At 43.6% G+C, this 20,810-nt stretch overlaps 1 protein-coding gene across 1 annotated transcript in view; it reads left to right on the top strand.

The window, feature by feature from the left end:
- Positions 1-761: 761 nt before the first annotated feature.
- DRD4 (dopamine receptor D4) overlaps positions 762-20,810 on the top strand; it is a 37,216-nt gene continuing 17,167 nt past the window's right edge. Inside the window, exons 1-3 of the mRNA XM_077287805.1 lie at positions 762-2,435; positions 4,522-4,634; positions 13,698-14,272. Coding sequence (XP_077143920.1) covers positions 2,196-2,435; positions 4,522-4,634; positions 13,698-14,272 — 928 coding nt within the window. The 5' untranslated portion in view covers positions 762-2,195. The remainder of the gene's footprint in view (positions 2,436-4,521; positions 4,635-13,697; positions 14,273-20,810) is intronic.

Here is a 20,810-nt window from a genome sequence, read left to right on the forward strand (position 1 = left end):
CCTCCGGGTTTTCTGTCTTCCTCCCACACTCCAGAGACATACTGATAGGGAATGTAGTTTGTGAGCCCCAATGGGAACAGTGACGATGATGTCTGTAAATGCTGCAGAATATGACGGTGCTACATAAGTAAATAATGTTCCCTATATAGCAGCACACTGGCTTCTTCTGAACAATGACAGTTTGGACCAGTGCATGGTCCTGCCGCTGGCTCGAACTTGGTGGTCTCCTGCAGCTTGTGGAGGTAGTTTTGCTGGTTGGATTCAGAGACATGGCCAACTTCTGAGCAGCACAAGTAGGCTCTAAATCATAGTGCCTGCAAGCATCTCGTGCCACAAAGGCTACGTTCACATTTGCGTTGTGCGCCGCAGCGTCGGCGCCGCAGCGCACAACGCAAACAAAAACGCAGCAAAACGCATGCACAACGCTGCGTTTTGCGCCGCATGCGTCGTTTTTTTCATTGAATTTGGACGCAGCAAAAATGCAACTTGCTGCGTCCTCTGCGCCTGGACGCGGGCGCCGCAGCGACGCATGCGGCGCAAAACGCAAGTGCGCCGCATGTCCATGCGCCCCCATGTTAAATATAGGGGCGCATGACGCATGCGGCGCCGCTGCGGCGCCCGACGCTGCGGCGCTGGCCGCAAATGTGAACGTAGCCTAACCTAGCTAACCAGCCACTTTGAGACTGCAGGGTGGTCGGTAAACATGGCAATGAACTGCATAGCATAAAATTAAAATGTCTTCCATTTTTATGAATGGGAAGGATTTTTAATAGGTGGTACATTAAAATTTGGCTTGTTTTTACAAGCACTTTGCAATTTTACCCATGTACAAACTTGAGACAATCACCTCAAGCAAAAAAAAAATCCATATCTTTAAAAATGCAACTTTGCAAAATCCACATCTAATCCCCCTGTGCATGCAATAGCAAATAGTGCATCATCCCCTTTCTCCCCAGCCCCCACCTCTCACTAGCACCCCGTTCATTCACTCTTGCGCCTCCACGTTTCATCATCTGCATCATTATTAACCCCTTATGTCCCATAGAGAGTCCTTATTCTAAGTAACTCTTGCTGTCCTTGGATGGTCCTAATTGACAAGATTAACCCCATATGGAAAAAAATAAATGAGTTTGTTTCCTTAGTAACCGACTAGTTTCTTATATTTATTTCTATTTCTATACATTGTAGCTTGGAGTCTTTCCATTCTGCATAAGTGTTTGTAGAAGGTGTTGAGAAGGTGTTAATGATGTGTGCATGATATGTGCAGTATGTGTGAGGAGCCCAGGTGACTGAGCCCATAGACACACATCAGGCTTCCTCCCTGTGCTGTCACATTCACAGCTAAACTAAGCTGAGCTTTGTGTTGAGATGTGAGCAGTTCCCAGATCACTGTGCTGATTGGAGCGGCTCCTGGACAAACCCTCTCTACCTTAATCGGCTTTCTTCTCCTGGACGCGACCCACTTGCAAATTAATCACCTTGGGATCATTCAGTTCTTCAGAAGGAAAGAAAGAATTTCCCCACTGCCTATATCAAAATCAGGATGAAGACCACTAATGACAAGCACTCCCATCCTCGAATTACTCTTCATTATGCTTGACATGTGTCTCCTGCAAAGCCAACACTGGGCATCACTACATGGTCCCTTAAGTCAACCAGTAAGGGGTAGGACACCTCCAAGTACCAATGCTCCATGTAAGCATTAGTATGTGTGGGTTTTTAGGAGCAGGACATCTTGGAAACAGACGAGAATGACTGGAACACCAAGAGTTCCCTACCAAACTATGAATTCAAGGACAAGATACTTATGAGTTCAGACAAGAATGACTGGAAGACCAAAAGTTCCCTACCAAACTCTGAATTCAAGGACAAGATACCTATGAGTTCAGACAAGAATGACTAGAAGACCGAGAGTTCCCTACCAAACTCTGAATTCAAGGGCAAGATGCTTGTGAGTTCAGACAAGAATGACTAGAAGACCAAGAGTTCCCTACCAAACTCTGAATTCAAGGGCAAGATACTTATGAGTTCATCCATGAGAACATCTCCTACAAAAGTGAGATTACTTGACTTCCCCATGGGAAAAACTGCTCTTTCTAGAAAAGAAAGGAAGAAGAAGAAGACTGTCCAAGATCCTGCCTGGTGCACACTCCTCTGTGTTGATGGGACAGTGAGTATAGCACTGTTAGGAAGCCATGCTCCAGAACATCTCCAACCAGACTTCTGAGCCCTCAGAAGACACTCATTATAACTTTCTAGCTTTGATTTGTGGGCTTCTATTGATTGTCTTTATAATCTGTGGAAATGTATTGGTGTGTCTTAGTGTCTGCACAGAGAAAGCATTGAAGACCACCACCAACTATTTCATAGTCAGCTTGGCTGTGGCTGATCTTCTCCTGGCTGTATTAGTGATGCCACTGTATGTATACACAGAGGTAAGTCTACTGCTTGGAGTATACAGCACTTGTGTGACACTAGGTACTGGAGCAGAAATGGGTTATATTACTGTTATAGCATAGATCTTGAGCTGATAGCAATTTGCAGATACCAGAAGTCAAGGGGGAGGAACTCTGTTGTGGCAGGGCTTGTACTGTATCTCTGTGGCACATTATCTTGGGGTACGCAGTTTAGAACTGTATTTTTTGAAACAAGATAGGCTTCTACAGCTACATTTTGGTCAATATACTAAGGACTACAAGTTCCCACGATGAGTATTCGGTGCATCTTTGATGCAGCATTTCTACACCAATTTGCTGACTTAGGTTTCTTGCATTTTTGCAGAGCAGTTTTTTACTTCTTTCTGGTATATCAATTTACTGCAAGAGAAATTGACATGGTACGGTTATTTGAACATGGAAAATACACAGCATTAAAAGCGCACCAAATACTCACTGTGGGAACTTAGCTTTAAACTGCTGCATTTCAGCATAAATTGTGTCAATTTCATGCAGTTTTTGAAGCCAGAATTGGGGCTTGTGCACACGACCGATTTTCTTGGATGAATACTATCTGTGGTTTTCACATATAGTACTTGTAACTATGATATTCTATGGAGGTGAGCACACGTCCGATTTTTTCCTCAGACCCAGTGGTCTGCAGAAAAGATTGGAGATATATCTGATTTTGATAGAAAACCAATAATGCAAGTCTATGGGGCCGTGAAAAAAATCAGACTGTACTCAGATGACATCAAAGTGCAGTTCGATTTTCATGGACTGACAGAATGGAGATGTCGCAGAGACATTTTTTTATTTTTTATTTCTCTTCACATACAAGAAAAACTGATGAAATTCTGATCAGAATAATGAGATTGTTTTTCTCAGATGTGGAGAAAATGATCGTGTGACCCTACACTAGTGGGTAGACTGTAACGGGAAGATAATATGAGGAAGAGCCTACCCTGCTTACCTAGTTTTATTGTGAACACATCTTCACCACTCAAACATTGACTATCCCATTACAATGGTATAATAATAGATATATATTCGACAGTTCTTGACTTTGATGTGTTGGAAGCAAGAAAGATGGCCAAGTGTAATAGTCCGTTTATATGGGACAATTTTGGTCCATTAACAAGCTCCTAGACAGGCTGAGGAAGTATGGATGGGAATAGAACGATTGCTAATACAATTGTTCTGTCATATCATCATGTGTCGCCATTACCAATCGTAATACCCACATAAGCGATCCACTCATCCACGAATGAGCATGTTGGTGATCATGTTCACGCTTACATAAGCTGATAGTTGGGAATGAGAGTTCTTTCCTATGAGCTCGTTCACTGATGGTCAGTCAAATTGTGATTATTAGACAACCCTTTTAAAGTTAAACCAAAGCAGCAGATCTACTTTCTGGAAGACAGAGGTTAGTATGGCACCAACCAAAAGTGGTGCAAGGAAGGACAACCAGCAATAGGGTCATCGGCGCTCATCGCTCAGTGATGTCCATCAGGACTGAAGGCTAGCACAACTGGTGCCACACAAAACGGATAGTGTAGCACAGATTGCTGAAAAAAGTTCATATTGACTATGACGTAAAACTTGATACGTTCGGACCCGTGTAGCTGCAGACTGGTCAGAGTGACCATATTGTACCAAGTCCTCTGCCAAACAGCATCAGAACTGGACCAAGGCGCAATGAAATAAGGTGACCTGGTCCGAGGAATCAGGTGGAGGCATGTGCGTTGCTTACCTTGGAAGATGGCAGAAACAGTGAGATATTCTAGGTCAGGAATAAACAAACTTTGACCCTACTACTGTTATAAATCTACAGCTCCCACCATAGAATCATAGAATGTTAGAGTTGGAAGGACCTCCAGGGTCATCGTGTCCAACCCCTGCTCAATGCAGGATTCACTAAACCATCTCAGACGTCTGTCCAGCCTTTCTTGAAAACTTCCATTCCTAAAAACCACAGGGTTTCGAGACACAATGGGTCTGGTTGATAGAAATATCTTCTATATCATTGCCTGTCATCTACATTACTGTTTTCTTTTTACTAATCCTTTTCATTCCATTGCAGTTCCTGGGAGGGGTGTGGACCCTTAGTCTTGTCCTATGTGATATCCTCATGACCATGGACGTCATGTTGTGCACTGCCTCCATCTTCAACCTCTGTGCAATCAGTGTGGACAGGTAGGTGATCCACAAATAGACTTATTTTAATAAAGGTGACAAAGCCTGACATCTTCCACATTGGTATTATTACTTTCCATTATATGTAGTAGAGGAAACAGCTTTGAGAGTTGATTCATCATCATCAAGCAATTTGGAACCAATAACAATATTATAGGAAAAATTTACTTACCGTAATTAATAACTTTAATGAATTAGTATAAAAAGACTTGAGGTTCTGTCTTGCACGATGTCACCAGTAAGGTGGATTTTCCTTCCTATACCTTAGTGATGTCACCAGTTAAAGAGACACTAGTGGTAACTTGAGAAAAGACTTTTCTGCTCCTCTCACATCTTTACACAATCTCATACAGTTGAACAGTGCCAGAAACTGTAGAGAACCATCCTGTTCACAGTGGGAATTAGGAAATCACACCCACAATAATACGAGTATTTTCCACATGGTCAAGATTTCTCTATGTATACACCATGTATCACTATCGCTGAGACATTGATTCCGGCGATGTGTCACTTATTAGGCTGTGTGCTGCTGTCTCAATATAATGAGTGTTTTATCAGCAGGAGATTATCACTGCCTAACTAGTGTTTCCTAGTCCAACTCTGCCCCCAGCATTGATAAGCAACTTACTGTCAACATACAATGTACACAGCTAAGTGGTGGTGTGGGCGGGATTAGCTTTCTCAGCTCTGCTAGATGCTACATCTAAAAATTCTTTGATTGTATCACAACAACTGTACCCAGTAAACTAAGGGATACATTGCTGGAATCGGGGGATTTGCCCTTACCTCATGGTGACAGATTGCCTTTAAAGGGGTTTCCAGAAAAGCAGCATTTTTATAATTCACAAGGGGAAGTCAGCCTGAAGAAAGAAAAAATGAAGACAGCTGGAATCCACTCCCTGCCACAGCACTGACACTCCTACAGTCTTTGTCGGCCTGGAAGCAATGGCTTTCCAATTATCAGTCTCCTGACCCTGCAGCCAATCATTGGTCAGGTCACCGGTGGTCATGTCATCATCATTTCTGGTCTGGTGGAAACTGTCAGAGCAGCAGTGCTGAAGAGGGGAGTGGATTCCAGTGGTATTCATTAAATTTTTATTTCACTTACAGTGGTTTGCGAAAGTATTGACCCCTTGGCTTTTTTTGTGTTTTGCTACCTCACAACCTGGAATTTCACAGGTTTTTTTTTGAGAGTTTGCATCAGTTCATGTAAAGAACATGTCTACAACTGTGAACATTTGGTTTTCCTTTTATTGTGAAGCAAACAACAAATAGGACAACATAACTGAAAACTTCAGTGTGGATAACTATACACTCCCTAAAGTCAGTACTTTGTAGAGCCTCCTTTTGCAGCAATTACAGCTGCAAGTCACTTTGGCTAAGCCTCTATGAACTCTCCACATCTTGCCACTGCTCCAGCTCCTTCAAGTTAGATGGTTTCTTCTGGTGAACAGAATCTTCAAGTCTGACCACAGATTCTCCATTGAATTAAGGTCAGGGCTGTGATTAGGCCACTCCAAAACATTTACACATTTCCCCTTAAACCATTCAGGGCTGTGATTAGGCCACTCCAAAACATTTACACATTTCCCCTTAAACCATTCGAGTGTTGTTTTAGCAGTATGATTTGGGTCATTGTCTTGTTGGAAGGTGAACCTCCGTCCCAGTCTCAAATCACTGACAGACTGAAACACGTTTTGCTCAAGAATATCCCTGTATTTTGCACCATCCATCTTCCCTTTGACTTGGTCCATTTCCCGTTTTGCTGCTGCCGAAAAACATCCCCACAGCATGATACTGACCCCACCATGTTTCACTGTGAGGATGGTGTTCTTGGGGTGATGAGCTGTATTGGTTTGGCCTCAGACATAGCATTTACCTTGGTGGTCAAAAAGTTACATTTGGTCTCATCTGACCAGAGCACTTTCTCCAGCACTTCCTCCATAGATTTAGGGAGTCTCCCACATGTCTTTTGGCAAACTCAAAAAGAGAATTACAATTTGTGTGTGTAAGTAAAGGCTTTTTTCTGACCACTCTTCCATAAAGGCCATCTCTATGGAGTGTGCGGCTTATTGTGGTCGTATGGTCAGATACTCCAGTCATTGCATGGGAACTCTGCAGCTCCTTCTTGGTTACCTTTGGTCTGTGTGCTGCCTCTCTGATTAATGCCCTCCTTGCCCGGGCTGAGAGTTTTGGTGGGCGGCCCTCTCCTGGCAGGTTTGTTGTGGAGCCATGTTCTTTCCATTTGATGATAATGGATTTGATATTGGGATATTATTTTATAACCCAACCCTGACTTGTACTTCTCAACAACTTTGTCCCTGACTTGTTTGGCGATCTCCTAGGTCTTCATGCTGTTTGGTTAGTGGTGCCTCTTGCATAATGGTTTGCAGCCTCTGTGGCCCTTCAGAAAAGGTAACGTGTATATACTGACAGACATGTGACACTTAGATTGCACACAGGGGGACGTCCTGTGACTAAGCATGGGACTTATGAAAGTAATTGCTTGCCCTAGAAATTTTTAGGGATTTCATTGCAAAAGGGGTGAATACATATGCACATGCCAATTTTTAGTTTTTTGATCTCATACATTTAATTTATGCCTATATTTTTCTCACTTCACCAACTTAGGCTATTTAGTGCTGATTAGTGATGAGCTAACGTGCTTGGATAACGTCTTATCATGCTCGGGTGTTATCCCAGTATCTTGGGCATGTTCGTATATTATGTTCCCGTCCCCATGCTGCATGATTTGCGGCTGTTAGGCAGCCGGTACACATACGAGGATTGCACGTTTCTTAGGGACTTCCCACATGTGTTGAGGCGGTCTAACAACCACAAATCATGAAGCCACAGGGACGCAAACATAATATACTAGATGGCAGCCCGATTCTAAAGAATCAGGAGTCTAGAATCCATATATACTTTATTTATTCAAATGTAAGAATAATACAATTAATAAATAATAGTAAGAAAGAACAAAAAATGGCTGCACTCACCAGCTCTTGACAATTCTTGACAGTACGGCACATTTCTGATTGGTCGCTCGCGGCAGGCGGCAACCAATCAGAAAAGTGCCGCGCACCACGAAGGCCTATATCTTTGTCCACCCTGAGCGGGTGTAGGACGCTGGTGACGTCACTTATCTCCGGACATTATCTCCGGACAAAGCCACGGAAGTTGGCACAAATTGCCGGAAGTAGTATTCTAGGCAATTATATATTAGATTTTAATGTTATCAGTGTTTACCTTTGAACGTTTATATTGTATTGTCCTGTCACCAGCCATGTGTACGATTATCAGCCGAAAGCCTCTCTGGAACCAATAATCACCCCATGTAAAGGTATCTTTATAAGTTAAAGATTCAGAATACTATGACTTTTATCATATCCTGAACAGTCAAGTTTTTTATGAACCGTTAAGGTTTTCTGGTTGAAGTAAAAAAAACTCTGAGTGTTTACAGTTTGAAACCATAAAATGTTGAAAAATTATGTCATTCTTGAGTATATCACTCAATGGTGCTCATAAACGTGTCAAATTTGATCTATAATATACTTTAATATACGTTACTTTAATCTTTAATATACTTAAGAACAGGGCCCCAGACATCACACAGGGGGTCTGAAACACCGCACAGTGGTCCAAAATATCGCTGTGCTCTGCCTGGGGCCCCTGTGCTCTGCCTGGGGCCCCTGTGCTCTGCCTGGGGCCCCTGTGCTCTGCCTGGGGCCACTGTGCTCTGCCTGGGGCCCCATATGCTGCCTGGGGCCCCTGTGCTCTGCCTGGGGCCCCATATGCTGCCTGAGGCCCCTGTGCTCTGCCTGGGGCCCCATAGGCTGCCTGGGGCCCATGTGCTCTACCTGGGACCACTGTGCTCTGCCTGGGGCCTCATATGCTGCCTGGGGCCCCTGTGCTCTGCCTGGGGCCCCATGTTCTGCCTGGGGCCACTGTGCTCTGCCTGGGGCCCCATAGGCTGCCTGGGGCCCCTGTGCTCTGCCTGGGACCACTGTGCTCTGCCTGGGGCCCCATATGCTGCCTGGGGCCCCTGTGCTCTGCCTGGGGCCACTGTGCTCTGCCTGGGGCCCCATATGCTGCCTGGGGCCCCTGTGCTCTGCCTGGGGCCCCATATGCTGCCTGGGGCCCCTGTGCTCTGCCTGGGGCCCCATGTTCTGCCTGGGGCCCCTGTGCTCTGCCTGGGGCCACTGTGCTCTGCCTGGGGCCCCATAAGCTGCCTGGGGCCCCTGTGCTCTGCCTGGGACCACTGTGCTCTGCCTGGGGCCCCATATGCTGCCTGGGGCCCCTGTGCTCTGCCTGGGGCCACTGTGCTCTGCCTGGGGCCCCATATGCTGCCTGGGGCCACTGTGCTCTGCCTGGGGCCCCTGTGCTCTGCCTGGGGCCCCATATGCTGCCTGAGGCCCCTGTGCTCTGCCTGGGGCCCCTGTGCTCTGTCTGGGGCCCCATGTTCTGCCTGGGGCCCCTGTGCTCTGCCTGGGGCCCCATATGCTGCCTGGGGCCCCTGTGCTCTGCCTGGGGCCCCATATGCTGCCTGGGGCCCCTGTGCTCTGCCTGGGGCCCCTGTGCTCTGCCTGGGGCCACTGTGCTCTGCCTGGGGCCCCATATGCTGCCTGGGGCCCCTGTGCTCTGCCTGGGGCCCCATATGCTGCCTGGGGCCCCTGTGCTCTGCCTGGGGCCACTGTGCTCTGCCTGGGGCCCCATATGCTGCCTGGGGCCCCTGTGCTCTGCCTGGGGCCCCATATGCTGCCTGGGGCCCCTGTGCTCTGCCTGGGGCCCCATAGGCTGCCTGGGGCCCCTGTGCTCTGCCTGGGACCACTGTGCTCTGCCTGGGGCCCCATATGCTGCCTGGGGCCCCTGTGCTCTGCCTGGGGCCACTGTGCTCTGCCTGGGGCCCCATATGCTGCCTGGGGCCCCTGTGCTCTGCCTGGGTGTAGGACACTGGTGACGTCACTTATCTCCTCCGGACATTAGCTCCGGACAAAGCCACGGAAGTTGGCACAAATTGCAGGAAGTAGTATTCTAGGCAATTATATGTTAGACAAGCACGCTCAACATAATTGGATAACACCCAAGCATGATAAGAAGATATCCAAGAACGTTTGCCCATCACTAGTGCTGATGCATCACACACAAAAATATTTAAGCACAGACTGTAATGTAAGAAAATAGGTAAAAAGCCAAAGGGCGTAAATACTTTTGCAAGCCACTGTATATAGCGCCATCATAGTCTGCAGGGCTTTTCAAACATCATTGACACTGTCCCCTTTGGGACTCACAATATAAATTTCCTATCAGTATGTCTTTGGAGTGTGGGAGGAAACCGGAGAACCCAGAGGAAACCCACGCAAACATGGGGAGAACATACATACTCCTTGCAGATGTTGCTCTTGGTGGGACGAAAACCCAGGATTCAAGTGCTGCAAAGCCACAATGCAACCACTTAGCCACGAATGGGTCACATCCTCCTGATTGATCTGGGGGTAGAAGATCACTACGTTTTGTGAATCGCGGATCTTCCATTTAGCCTGTGTGTTTGTATCGCATATTAAATGGATTTGGTTTCCTTTGGTGCTGAAGAGGTTAACGACCCTTTCTATGCTGGTCAGAAAGTTGCAGCTCCATTTTCAGCTGCTTCTGATCTGGTCATTACCTCTCCTTGTAAAACCTGGCCAGACCCTCTCTGCCTTGCCAGAGAAAGCTTTGCTTCCTAGCTCCTTGGAGACGCTGCGCTGAATAGTACATCGTTGTTGCTGCTGGAGATTGTTGCGTGCTTTTTTTGGGTGTATGCTTTCCTCAGTGTCCTATTCCCATTTGTTTGGTAACTTCCTATCCTTCCCTATATACCTCTTTACCTTTGATGAGTGTTTGTTTGTTTGCTTCTTTCTGTTATGCCTATTTGTCTGTGTGTCTTGTTTACCTTAAAGTTCTGTCCCATGCCTCATGGGATGGGGGAGGGGACAGCTCAAGGGTTAATAGGAGCACAATATTTTTGGGAACTCGGGCCTCACTACCTACAAGAGTACCTCTGGGACAGAGATAGTTAGGGTCCCAGTTACAGGGACAGTTTGAGGCTCCCCATCTTTACCGAAGACCATCGCAGAATGCCTTATCTTCTTTTTTCAGGCTGACTTACGCCCGTGAAGTATAAAAATATACTGGAGAAACAATTTAAAGTATTTTAGATGTCCTCTACTGTTCAGTTGTTACCACAATTTTCCTGACCAACTAATAAATCTGCCTCATGATTTAGGATATGGAGAAGGGACAATCCTTGATGTAGTATTAGTTGCTTGATTGACCTTCATCTAGCATTTAAATGAAAATCCACAGCTCCCACAAAACTATTATTTCTTTTCTAAATGATTGTCAGTTCATTTTATGGCACATTTGTACAAATCTTGTTCCAGTTGTAATGGAGATAAATTGAAGATAAAATATTAGCGAGATAGAAGTGCAGAGAATTGAAACGTTCTATCATCAGCCAAGTTCTCGTTAGAGAACCCATTAGATCATCGCCTCATACTTAAGAATTCTTCTTGCACAATACTTATTTCACATGCCATTTTCCTTGATTTCTGGTCCGTTTTGGTCATTCAATCTTCCCTGTGTCTTTAATCTCTTTTGGTCTTTTAGTAACTATGAAAAGGATTTATAAAAAGAGGACAATCCAGGTGATGTACTTACAGTGCCTTCTTAAATAGAATGAGCACTGATATCTTTCTGAAAATTAAATTATGCTGTTAAGTTAACAGAGGATTTTCCCCCCCGTATTGAAGAATCTAACAGTGACTCAGAGATATATCTGAAGGCAATAATTTAGGTAGAGGAGACTACGAGAAGTAATAAAAGAGTATACAAGGGAACTCTTGGGACTCTTCACAACTTTTTGATTCCTCGTATAAAAGCTTAGTCAAACCAAACACAATTTTGCAAGATCCATACAACAGATGAGAAAGGAAGATTCATGGTAGCAGGTACAATCTTTTTCTAAAGGAAAGTTGGAATGTAATAACCAAAAATGAGGAGGCAAATGGAATACAACCGTGTTTCCCTGAGTATGAAAATATCTTGTTTAAGGCTCCCATACACATTATGCTTAAGTCAGTGGAACCCACTAATATCACTGGGATCAACCAACAGTTTAATGTGTGTGGAGCCTCCAACTCTTCCCCGACAGAAGACATCGAGCAATATGACTTTGAACTCCCAACTCTTCTGTTCTTCAGGAGATAAGCGACCACTGGAGGTGTGTGGCTCCACTCTTCCTTGTGAAAGCACATGGATGCTCTCCCTAGCCGACCATTCATGTACTTGGTGTAGTCAGGAGAGGTAGCTGGTGGACAAATGAGCCTTCAGTCGTCAGCTATTGTATGTGCATGGTCAACTTTAAACTTCCCGGTGAAAGTCAGAGGTGACGAGCCAATCTTGTCCATAGACAGTTTCTGTAAAAAAAAAAAAAAAAAAAAGGTTTACCTTTTTTATCATGTAATGCGTCTACTTTACCAAACACATTTTAAAGGGGATTTCTGGGACTTTGTAAGAAAAAAAAAAAAAAAGTTAAAATGTCCCTAAGCACCAACAGGCAGGTAGTTGCTAATTACCTGTAGTTTGTTGTGCTTTGTTGTTCGCCGACACAGACCACTTCTACCGGCGATTCAGCTGCTTCTGCTGACATCATGCTAACAGAGAGAAAAAAATGAGAAAAAATTACACACTAAGCAAGAAACCAGCAAGTATGGGAATGGTAGATGTCCAATGGTGATACACAACAAGGGTAGCCCAATAGGGTAGCCTGACGAAGGACTCTATCCGAAACGCGCGTCGGGGCGCGTGTCTGTCTGTAGCGACATGACCACACAGGTAATCACTCTTCACTCTACCATTTAGCCTCATTAAGCATTTTGTGGCTTCCTAACCTGGGCGCTGCATTGCCACTGCGGCATTCACCTACACAGCACTGTGGCTTTTTGGCGCAAATTTGGCACATCTTAAACTTGGCAGATTTTTTCTTATTTGATTTTTTCCAGTAATAAGTACTTATCGTTTATGATCTCTGTAGACTACATGTTTTACTAATATCCATTATGGATTAATTACAATACATCTTCTAAGTACTATTGTCAGTCACATATAGGTTATTTTTCTGGTCTGTTTTGTTTACGGCAGATAAACACTTCATGTTGTCATTATCAAGGTACTATCCTCTGCTCCCCTGTATCATTTTAAGCAATAAATTATGCTTTTTGTACTATACACATGTATTGCTTTTCAATATTTTACATATTGGACCTTACAGTTCGTTTTTTTCCTTTAATTGTCTCATGTTAACAGAGTGGCAGCTTTTTTTACGCTCTGATCTGTTGACAAGGCAGCACTACCAACATCATTATGATTGACAGCTGAATCCTGTTACCTAACTGGGGGAGCCGGCTGTTAATCAGCATGGCATCGGCAGTCACACCCTTTGACAGAGCAGCCTGGAAGAAGAAGAGCTGCTCTGTTGACAGAGAGCAGCTGAATCACCAGCAGGAGCGGTTAGTGACCTCTCTGTGCCAGCACCGGGTACAACATTCAGGTAGCTGCCTTTGATAGCAACTGCTTGCCTATTAGTTTTTTGACACATAGTAAAAAAGGAAAAGTCCTTGACCTCCCTTCCCTTTAATTTTCTTTAGTGAACATAAAAAAGATTCTTTTTTATGTTATTAAAAAAGATATTGCATTTAATGATGTAATAACTCAGCTGTCAAATTTATAAGATCTATCAGTCTAGCATTTAGCCATGATTAATGCTGATGCTTCCTCCTCCAAACTGGGTGTTTTGACCTTTGCATTAGGTTGTTGTTCCTTCCTTCACCCTGGGTGCACATGCTCGCTTTTTAACATGCATCATAGTAAGTGTACAGCATATGATTTTGCTAATCTCCTTTAAGTACAATTTAATACACAGTAGCGATCAGCTGAGTAATGGAATGACGACAAGAAAACAATCACTTCTAAACATTCTCCTGATACATAATCCTGCGTGTGATATTCTTCTTCATTATGCAGGTTCATCGCTGTGTCTATCCCGCTGAATTACAACAGGCGTCAAGTGGATAATCGGCAGCTGTTCCTGATTTCAACTACTTGGATTTTTGCCTTTGCTGTGGCTTCTCCGGTCATTTTTGGACTTAATAATGTCAAAAATCGGGATCCCACCGAGTGCAAACTAGAAGACAACAATTATGTGGTTTATTCGTCTGTTTGTTCCTTTTTCATCCCTTGTCCTATAATGTTAGTTCTTTATTGTGCCATGTTTTATGGACTCCGGAAATGGGAAGAAAACAGAAAATCCAAGTTACGGAATCACATGTCTCCAAGACCTAAGCCACCCAGCCAAACTCTAATATTTGATAGGATAGATAGAATTGATCGAAGCCCTACTGACAGCAAGCTGGATGAACTCCATCTATATGACCAGACAGACTGTCCATATTCCAAAGCTTATGTGGACAATGGCCATGGGATACAGGCTGTTGCTTATCCCCATCTCAAATATTCATCAAGCATGGAACCAGAAAGGAAGCATAGCAAGATCAATGGGCGAGAGAGAAAAGCCATGAGGGTGCTCCCAGTTGTGGTTGGTAAGTTAAGATTTAATGCATTTTAACTGTTGAGCTGTCAAACTAGCTAGATTCATTCTAGAGCCATTCTTATGTATAGTATGTAGAGTCGGCTGTACGCACATCGCATGAAAGTCTATTGAGTCCTGAAATATGTATAGAAAAGATTTATTAAGGCTACGGCAACTGGCTCCACTTGGCGTAGCTTTGACTCAGATTTAATTTTTGATTATCAGACGCCCTTCAGAAAATGAAGGAGGAATTTAATTGATTTCCATTGCATACTTGCCAACTCTCCAAAAAGTCCAGAAGAGTAGGGTTGGGCCATATTCTCTTAGGCGCTTCTTGGGCAAAAGCCACCTGAAACCTTAAGGAAGCAAGCAATTTTGGAAGGTTTCTTGTGACTCAAAGTCTAATCACATGTTCATATTTCCCAACGTTAAAGAGTAAGAAAGAGGAGCTCAGATATATCTAAAGTTAAGATGTAACCCCGATCTGCCGGAACAACGGGACAGCTCCCAAAGTTTGGGACAGCCCTAGTGGATCCAGAATGGATGTGAGCTATGTATGTCTGTAGGGAAATGGTGACCATTGGGAATCAAGAAGAATGGGAAAACTCATGATCACTTACAATAGGGTATGGCTAGGGGTAAAAAGAATTTACATGCCACAAAGCATCGGTCTCCTGGAAGAAAGCCAGGAAAAGTTGGCAATGGGACGTTAGGGAACTATGCATATCTGTAAGGAAATGGTGTCTTTTGGGAGATAAGGAAAGTCTGATTTGATTCCCACCTAGCATGTGCTATTTTTTTTATGGCAGGGAAACCTTAGGCATCGGGTCTGGGTCTGTTATATACCATGGGTCCATGTAAGGATAGATTTACACTTGTGCCATATGTAAGGTGTGCAGGGCGGTAGTCATGGATGGGGGGTTGCATACCCTTGCCCTGGCACCCCACAGATAAGCAGTGTCCCTATCCATCAAGGTTGTGCTGTGTACAATGCAGTGTACTCACTTTTAGACCAGAGGTCTCTGCTGCATCCAAGTCCTTTGGTCCAGGATCAGCCGCACACATCAGGGGACACCTGGTTCGTTATAACAAGTTCAACTTTACTGGACAAATCAGATACATAATTTTGATCACTGCACCCTCCAGATCCAGTTTCATCTACACAGTACATTTCAAACCCCTGTTTACGTTCAGCTTGGACTACCCCTACGCTTGATCCTCCTGTCATCCCCAGAGATTTCCCATCTGGCTTCACAGCACTCCCAAAATCCATTACATTTCCCTCACGCTTTTCACCATCCGCCTTCCTCTGTATGGAAGGATATAAGGCAAACTTCTCAGTGCCTAGTTCAGGCCAAAGGCCCCGGACATTAAAGGAATTTCCTCCGGTAATTTGGTACAACCTCATGCTGCCAGAACGATATGTATGATACGCCTCCAGCTCACTGCAGCTTAAACCGTAACTTCACACAAACTTCAGACTAAAACTGTCTCTAACTCCTCTAATCATGAAATGTGCCCCCTCCATACTGGGCTGGTCCCAAACACATTAACTGTATCCTAACCTGTACACTTCTTCCTACTATTAATATGCCCACTACTGCATATTTCCCTCTCTTAATCTAATCTCTAAGCCCTATACTAAATCTTATGTCCTAAATCTAATTCTATACTTTCCCTATACACTATACATTAGTAACATTGCACATTGGTTGCATTTGATTACAGAAACCGTATACATTAGTGCTTATAAAAGTCTATGCATTTTTACATACTAAATTACTCCATAGAAGTACAGCAAAAATTACATTTCACAACACACATTTTTGAAATGTTGTCTTTCAGTCCGTCTCCCGCTTACATATGCAATACCTGGTCAAAAAGAGCTATGACTTTCATAGTGCCTAAGGTTTCCCTACCATATAAAAAATAGCACATGGTAGATGGGAACCTTGCGAAAGATTTGACAAATTTAGGAACATTTGGGAAAACTTCAGATTTTTCTTTTTCTGACTTATTTAACCTAGAGATCTGAAATATTTAACTTTTTTCTTTTGAGGTCAAATTAGGAATCTAATAAATTCTACCTATATAAAGATATATAAATATATGTGCAATGATTAATAAAATGAATACACGATCTAGTTGGGTTTCTTAGGATGGAAATCCCTGCTGCGTGGACTGTATCTAAGACTCTCCATCACAACAAGGTCTTTGTCTAAAGGGATTGTCCTCTGTATTACGGTCGCTGATCACATGATGCTCATATTTGACCCTAAAGTGAACTTCTAGGCTGGGTTTATCCTACTGCCATATTTCAGTGTCGACAGAGACAAACAAGCTGAGAAGCCGGTGGTTATAATTACTCTTTAATAATAATGTTACCTTTAAATTTCCTAAAAAACAGGAAAAAAATCCAAGTGTCTTGAAATGATGTAAAAAAAACCTCAATTCTGCCATCTTTTTGGGTTTCCTTTTTACTGCATTAATTGTGCTGTTATAATTACCCAGCACTATGATTCGTCAGGCCAGTACAATTACATTTTTTTATTATTATTATTTTACTGGATCAAAAATATTCAGGATTTTGTAAATAAAAAGAATAGTTTGGTGTTTCAATTTTTGGGACCCATAACTTTTTTATTTTTGCATGAATGGAGTTATGTAAGGTTTTTTTTGCGTGACAAGCTATAGTTTATCTTGATACAATTTTGGGGTACATATTATGTTTTTATGGCTTTTTATTGCATTTGCAGGTGACCAAAAATTTGTATTTCTGGCACTTCAACTTTTTGGGGATCACCGTTTTGGGATGACTTAAAAGCTTCTATGTTTTAGAGTCTGTTACCATTTTAAAAAGATGGAGTGAAATAGAACAATTAGGGGGAAAAGTTATAAAATTGTACTAATTTGAAATAGGGTAGGACTTCAATGTCTGACCGGTTGTCTGACCCCACCCCCCCCACACACACACACCGATCAGCTGCCATCGAGCTCTGCTCCATATCACAGTTGCTCCGTCATCTGATAGTAACCTGCACATCTGCCTCCCATTGATTTGAATTAACTTTAATGCTACAAACAGCACTGTTTTAGTTAAAAGACTGCAGTGTATGGTTGTGAGATGCCCCTCACAGTATGCCAGTACCCCAAAATACAATAGTTCGGATCTGACTCCTGCTGGAGAATCGCGTCCTGTAGAAGCTGCTAAGGGACAGTTTATTCTTCAGTACGTTACAGAGAAGGAGAATCTGTGCAAAATCAGTGGTGGATACAGATTCTAAAGCGCTCCTGTGCAAGAACAGTGTAATAATTCTATCAATGACAGAAGTTGCTTATTGCTTTAGGGGTAGGAGTGGGCCCCTTACCTTTAGGGCCACTGTGCACAGGTTGCACTAATAATATGTCCGCCCCTGAGCAAAATGATATACAGCTCTGGCAAAAATTAAGAGACCACTGCAAAATGTTCAGTTTGTCTGATTTTTCTCTTTATAGGTATATTTTTGAGTAAAATGTAAATTGTTATTTTATTCTATAAACTACTGACAACATGTCTCCGAAGTTCCAAGCAATAAATTTTGTATTTATTTTATGAAAATGAGAAATGGTCAAAATAACAAAAAAAATGCAGTGCTTGCAGACCTCAAATAATGCAAAAAAAGCAAATTCCTAATAATTTAGAAAGAACAATACTAATGTTTTAACTCAGGGAGAGGTCAGAAATCAATATTTTGTGGCATAACCATGATTTTTAATCACAGCTTTCATGCTTCTTGGCATTCTTTCCACCAGTCTTTCACACTGCTTTAAGGTGACCTTATGCCACTCCTGGTACGTAAATCTAAGCAGTTCTTCTTCATTGATGGCTTGTGACTATCCATCTTCCTCTTGATTACATTCCAGAGGTTTTCATTGGGGTTCAGGTCTGGAGATTGGGCTGCCCATGACAGGGGTTTGATGTGGTGGTCCTTGATCCACACCTTGATTGAACTAGCTGTGTGGCATGGCGCATTGTCCTGCTGGAAAAAACAGTCCTCAGAGTTGGGGAACATTGCCTGAGCAGAAGGAATCAACTGTTTTTCCAGAATAACCTTGTATGCGGTTTGATTCATACATCCTTCGCAAAGAACAACCTGCCCAATTCCAGCCTTGCTGAAGCATCCCCAGGTCATCACCGATCCTCCACCAAATTTCACATTGGGTACAAGATACTTTGGCTTGTACGCCTCTCTAGGTCTCCGTCTAACCATTAGACGACCAGGTTTTTAATGGAAAATGCGTACTAGAAACAATACAAACCACAGCACTATCATTTCCATGTATTTGCACACACGTGTCTTTTGCTGTCAGAGTTTACACTTTTCGAGACAAGGAGTTAATTTTGTGGTGTTTGCCAAAAGCCAGCTGCTTAACACAGAGTGCATTTTGGGAAACAGATGCCCTTCCAGATGGCAGTGAAGGGTGAAACACCAGACCTTATTAAAGCCAATGATGCTTTGCAGATTGCTGTGTAAAAAGGATTAGTGTGACCCTTTGCTTACTGCAGTGGGCAGTGGATACACTGTACATATAGTTGTGCAGCCATCTTAGAAGGCAATTGAAGTCTATATTTTTTTACTTTCTTTTAGATTGAATCAACGACATTATTTCCACTGCTCCCATTTTTTTCAGCTCAAAAGCTTCATAGGCTAAAAATTGACATGCTGCTCACTTCAGTGCAGGAGTAAAAGTGCTGGTGTTCATCTGTAATATTTTTTCTCGGGACTTCTTGAAACTTTTTCTTGTACACTTTTATGGGCAATATTTTTTCCTAATTAATTTTTTATTAAAAATAATTTTTGTTTTGTAGTTGGGTGTCATTTAAAATTGTTGGCTGCATAAAGGGTTAAAGCGTTTGTCCAGCCTCAGGGTAAAAGTCTGCAGTCATTTTAATCTTCACATCATGCGTGATGTGCGCTGTGAGGATTCTTCGGTGTCACAGGAGGCGGTCATGTGAACGCTCAAAATGGAACGCCCGCGAGGGCCGTGGGGTACTCAGTACTGGGTCCGGTACTTAAAGGGATGTGTCACAGCGGCGGTGACCCGGTCCGCGGCCCTGGGCACCCATGTAAAAGGGAAACGTCTTTTAAGGGGTTTTGTGAATAAAGTTTGTTCTTGACGCCACCTGTGTTATTCGGTCAGGGGTGACCGACGCTGCTCAAAGGTGTCCGCTGGGGTGATGTTATGGCAGCTAAGATGGTATAACTTCCCACAGGTGAAGTATGTCCCCAGGGCTCCCGATGTGTAGATAAGGATGGTGGGTGGTGTAGCAAGAAACGGAGGACACAGGTTTGCTGTCTCTTTACCTGGTTTATGGATGAATTCAGGCAGCTACAGTCCAGGGTACCAGATCACAGATGCAGGTGTGGTCCGACCGGCTTGGAAGCGAGTTGGAAGTCTCCCTTACCAGGTGGGGTTAGAAGTATTCCTTCTAGCACTGTGGTGTAGTCCCTTGCTGCCTTAGGCCTCTCACAAGGTCCTCACGTATTCTCTCTGTCCTCCTTGCAGGTAGGACACTACCCATACGACAGGTAGCTAGAGCCTTTTTACAGAATCTCTATCATGACCCGGGCTCTATGCGCTACTGTGTCCTCAGGTTTCAATGGCAGACAGGTGACTTGTAATCCAGCTGTCCTGCTGGTTTCTGCTGTAAGCCGTGGAGTGCTTCACAACCTCGGTCTTCTGGCTACCGGTATTTGCGCTTAGTAGGGCGGCAGCTCAGTCGCAGCTATCCCCCTAGTTCTTCACTCTCCTGCCCTTCACTTCTCCTCCAAGCTCTCTAAGGCTTGTCCAGCTTTCTGTTATATCTCTTTCCAGGAGCTGCAGGACCCTAGTGGCTGCACGGCCCTCTTGTCCTCTCTCCTCAGTCTCTGGCAGACTTTGCTCTACTTTCCCTCCAGACGAGAATATATCATAGGGGAGCCACCCACAAACTGGATCAGAGCTCCCCCTTCTAGCCTGGAGTATGAACATGTTGCATGCTTGTGATACCCAATAAAAGGAATCTTTTCTCGCTTCCAAGCGTGACATCACTCTCCCCATGAGAAAAGCAATGTCACTGTGACAACCAGGAACCTGGGGTGTCACAAATACACTTGCATTGAGTGAGGTAGCGCAAGTCTAGTCAGCACATGACTACATGTATGTAAATCACATACTTTCAGTCACTCACTTGCCCGCTGCTCCGTCAGCACCGGAGAATTATCATAGCGCACATCACGTGTGATGTGAATATTTACAAATCTGAAGTCACATAGAGTGACTGCAGACTTGTATCCTAAGACTGGACAAACCCTTTAACTGAGAATCTGTCAGTAAACTCATTTTGATGGTCCTTTGTGAAAGTTTTTAACTCGTTAATCTGTGATTTTGTGAGCTCCTCTCGGCTGATTTATGGCCAACAATATTAAAGTTGAATGTGCAAGGTAACAAAGAGCCCATAAAAACCAAACAGGGCAACATCTTTGATAAAACCGAATTTTAAAAAAGATTTATAACTCTAAATACAT

This window comes from Ranitomeya variabilis, chromosome 2 (genome assembly GCF_051348905.1).
Source record: "Ranitomeya variabilis isolate aRanVar5 chromosome 2, aRanVar5.hap1, whole genome shotgun sequence".
Lineage (NCBI taxonomy): Eukaryota > Metazoa > Chordata > Amphibia > Anura > Dendrobatidae > Ranitomeya > Ranitomeya variabilis.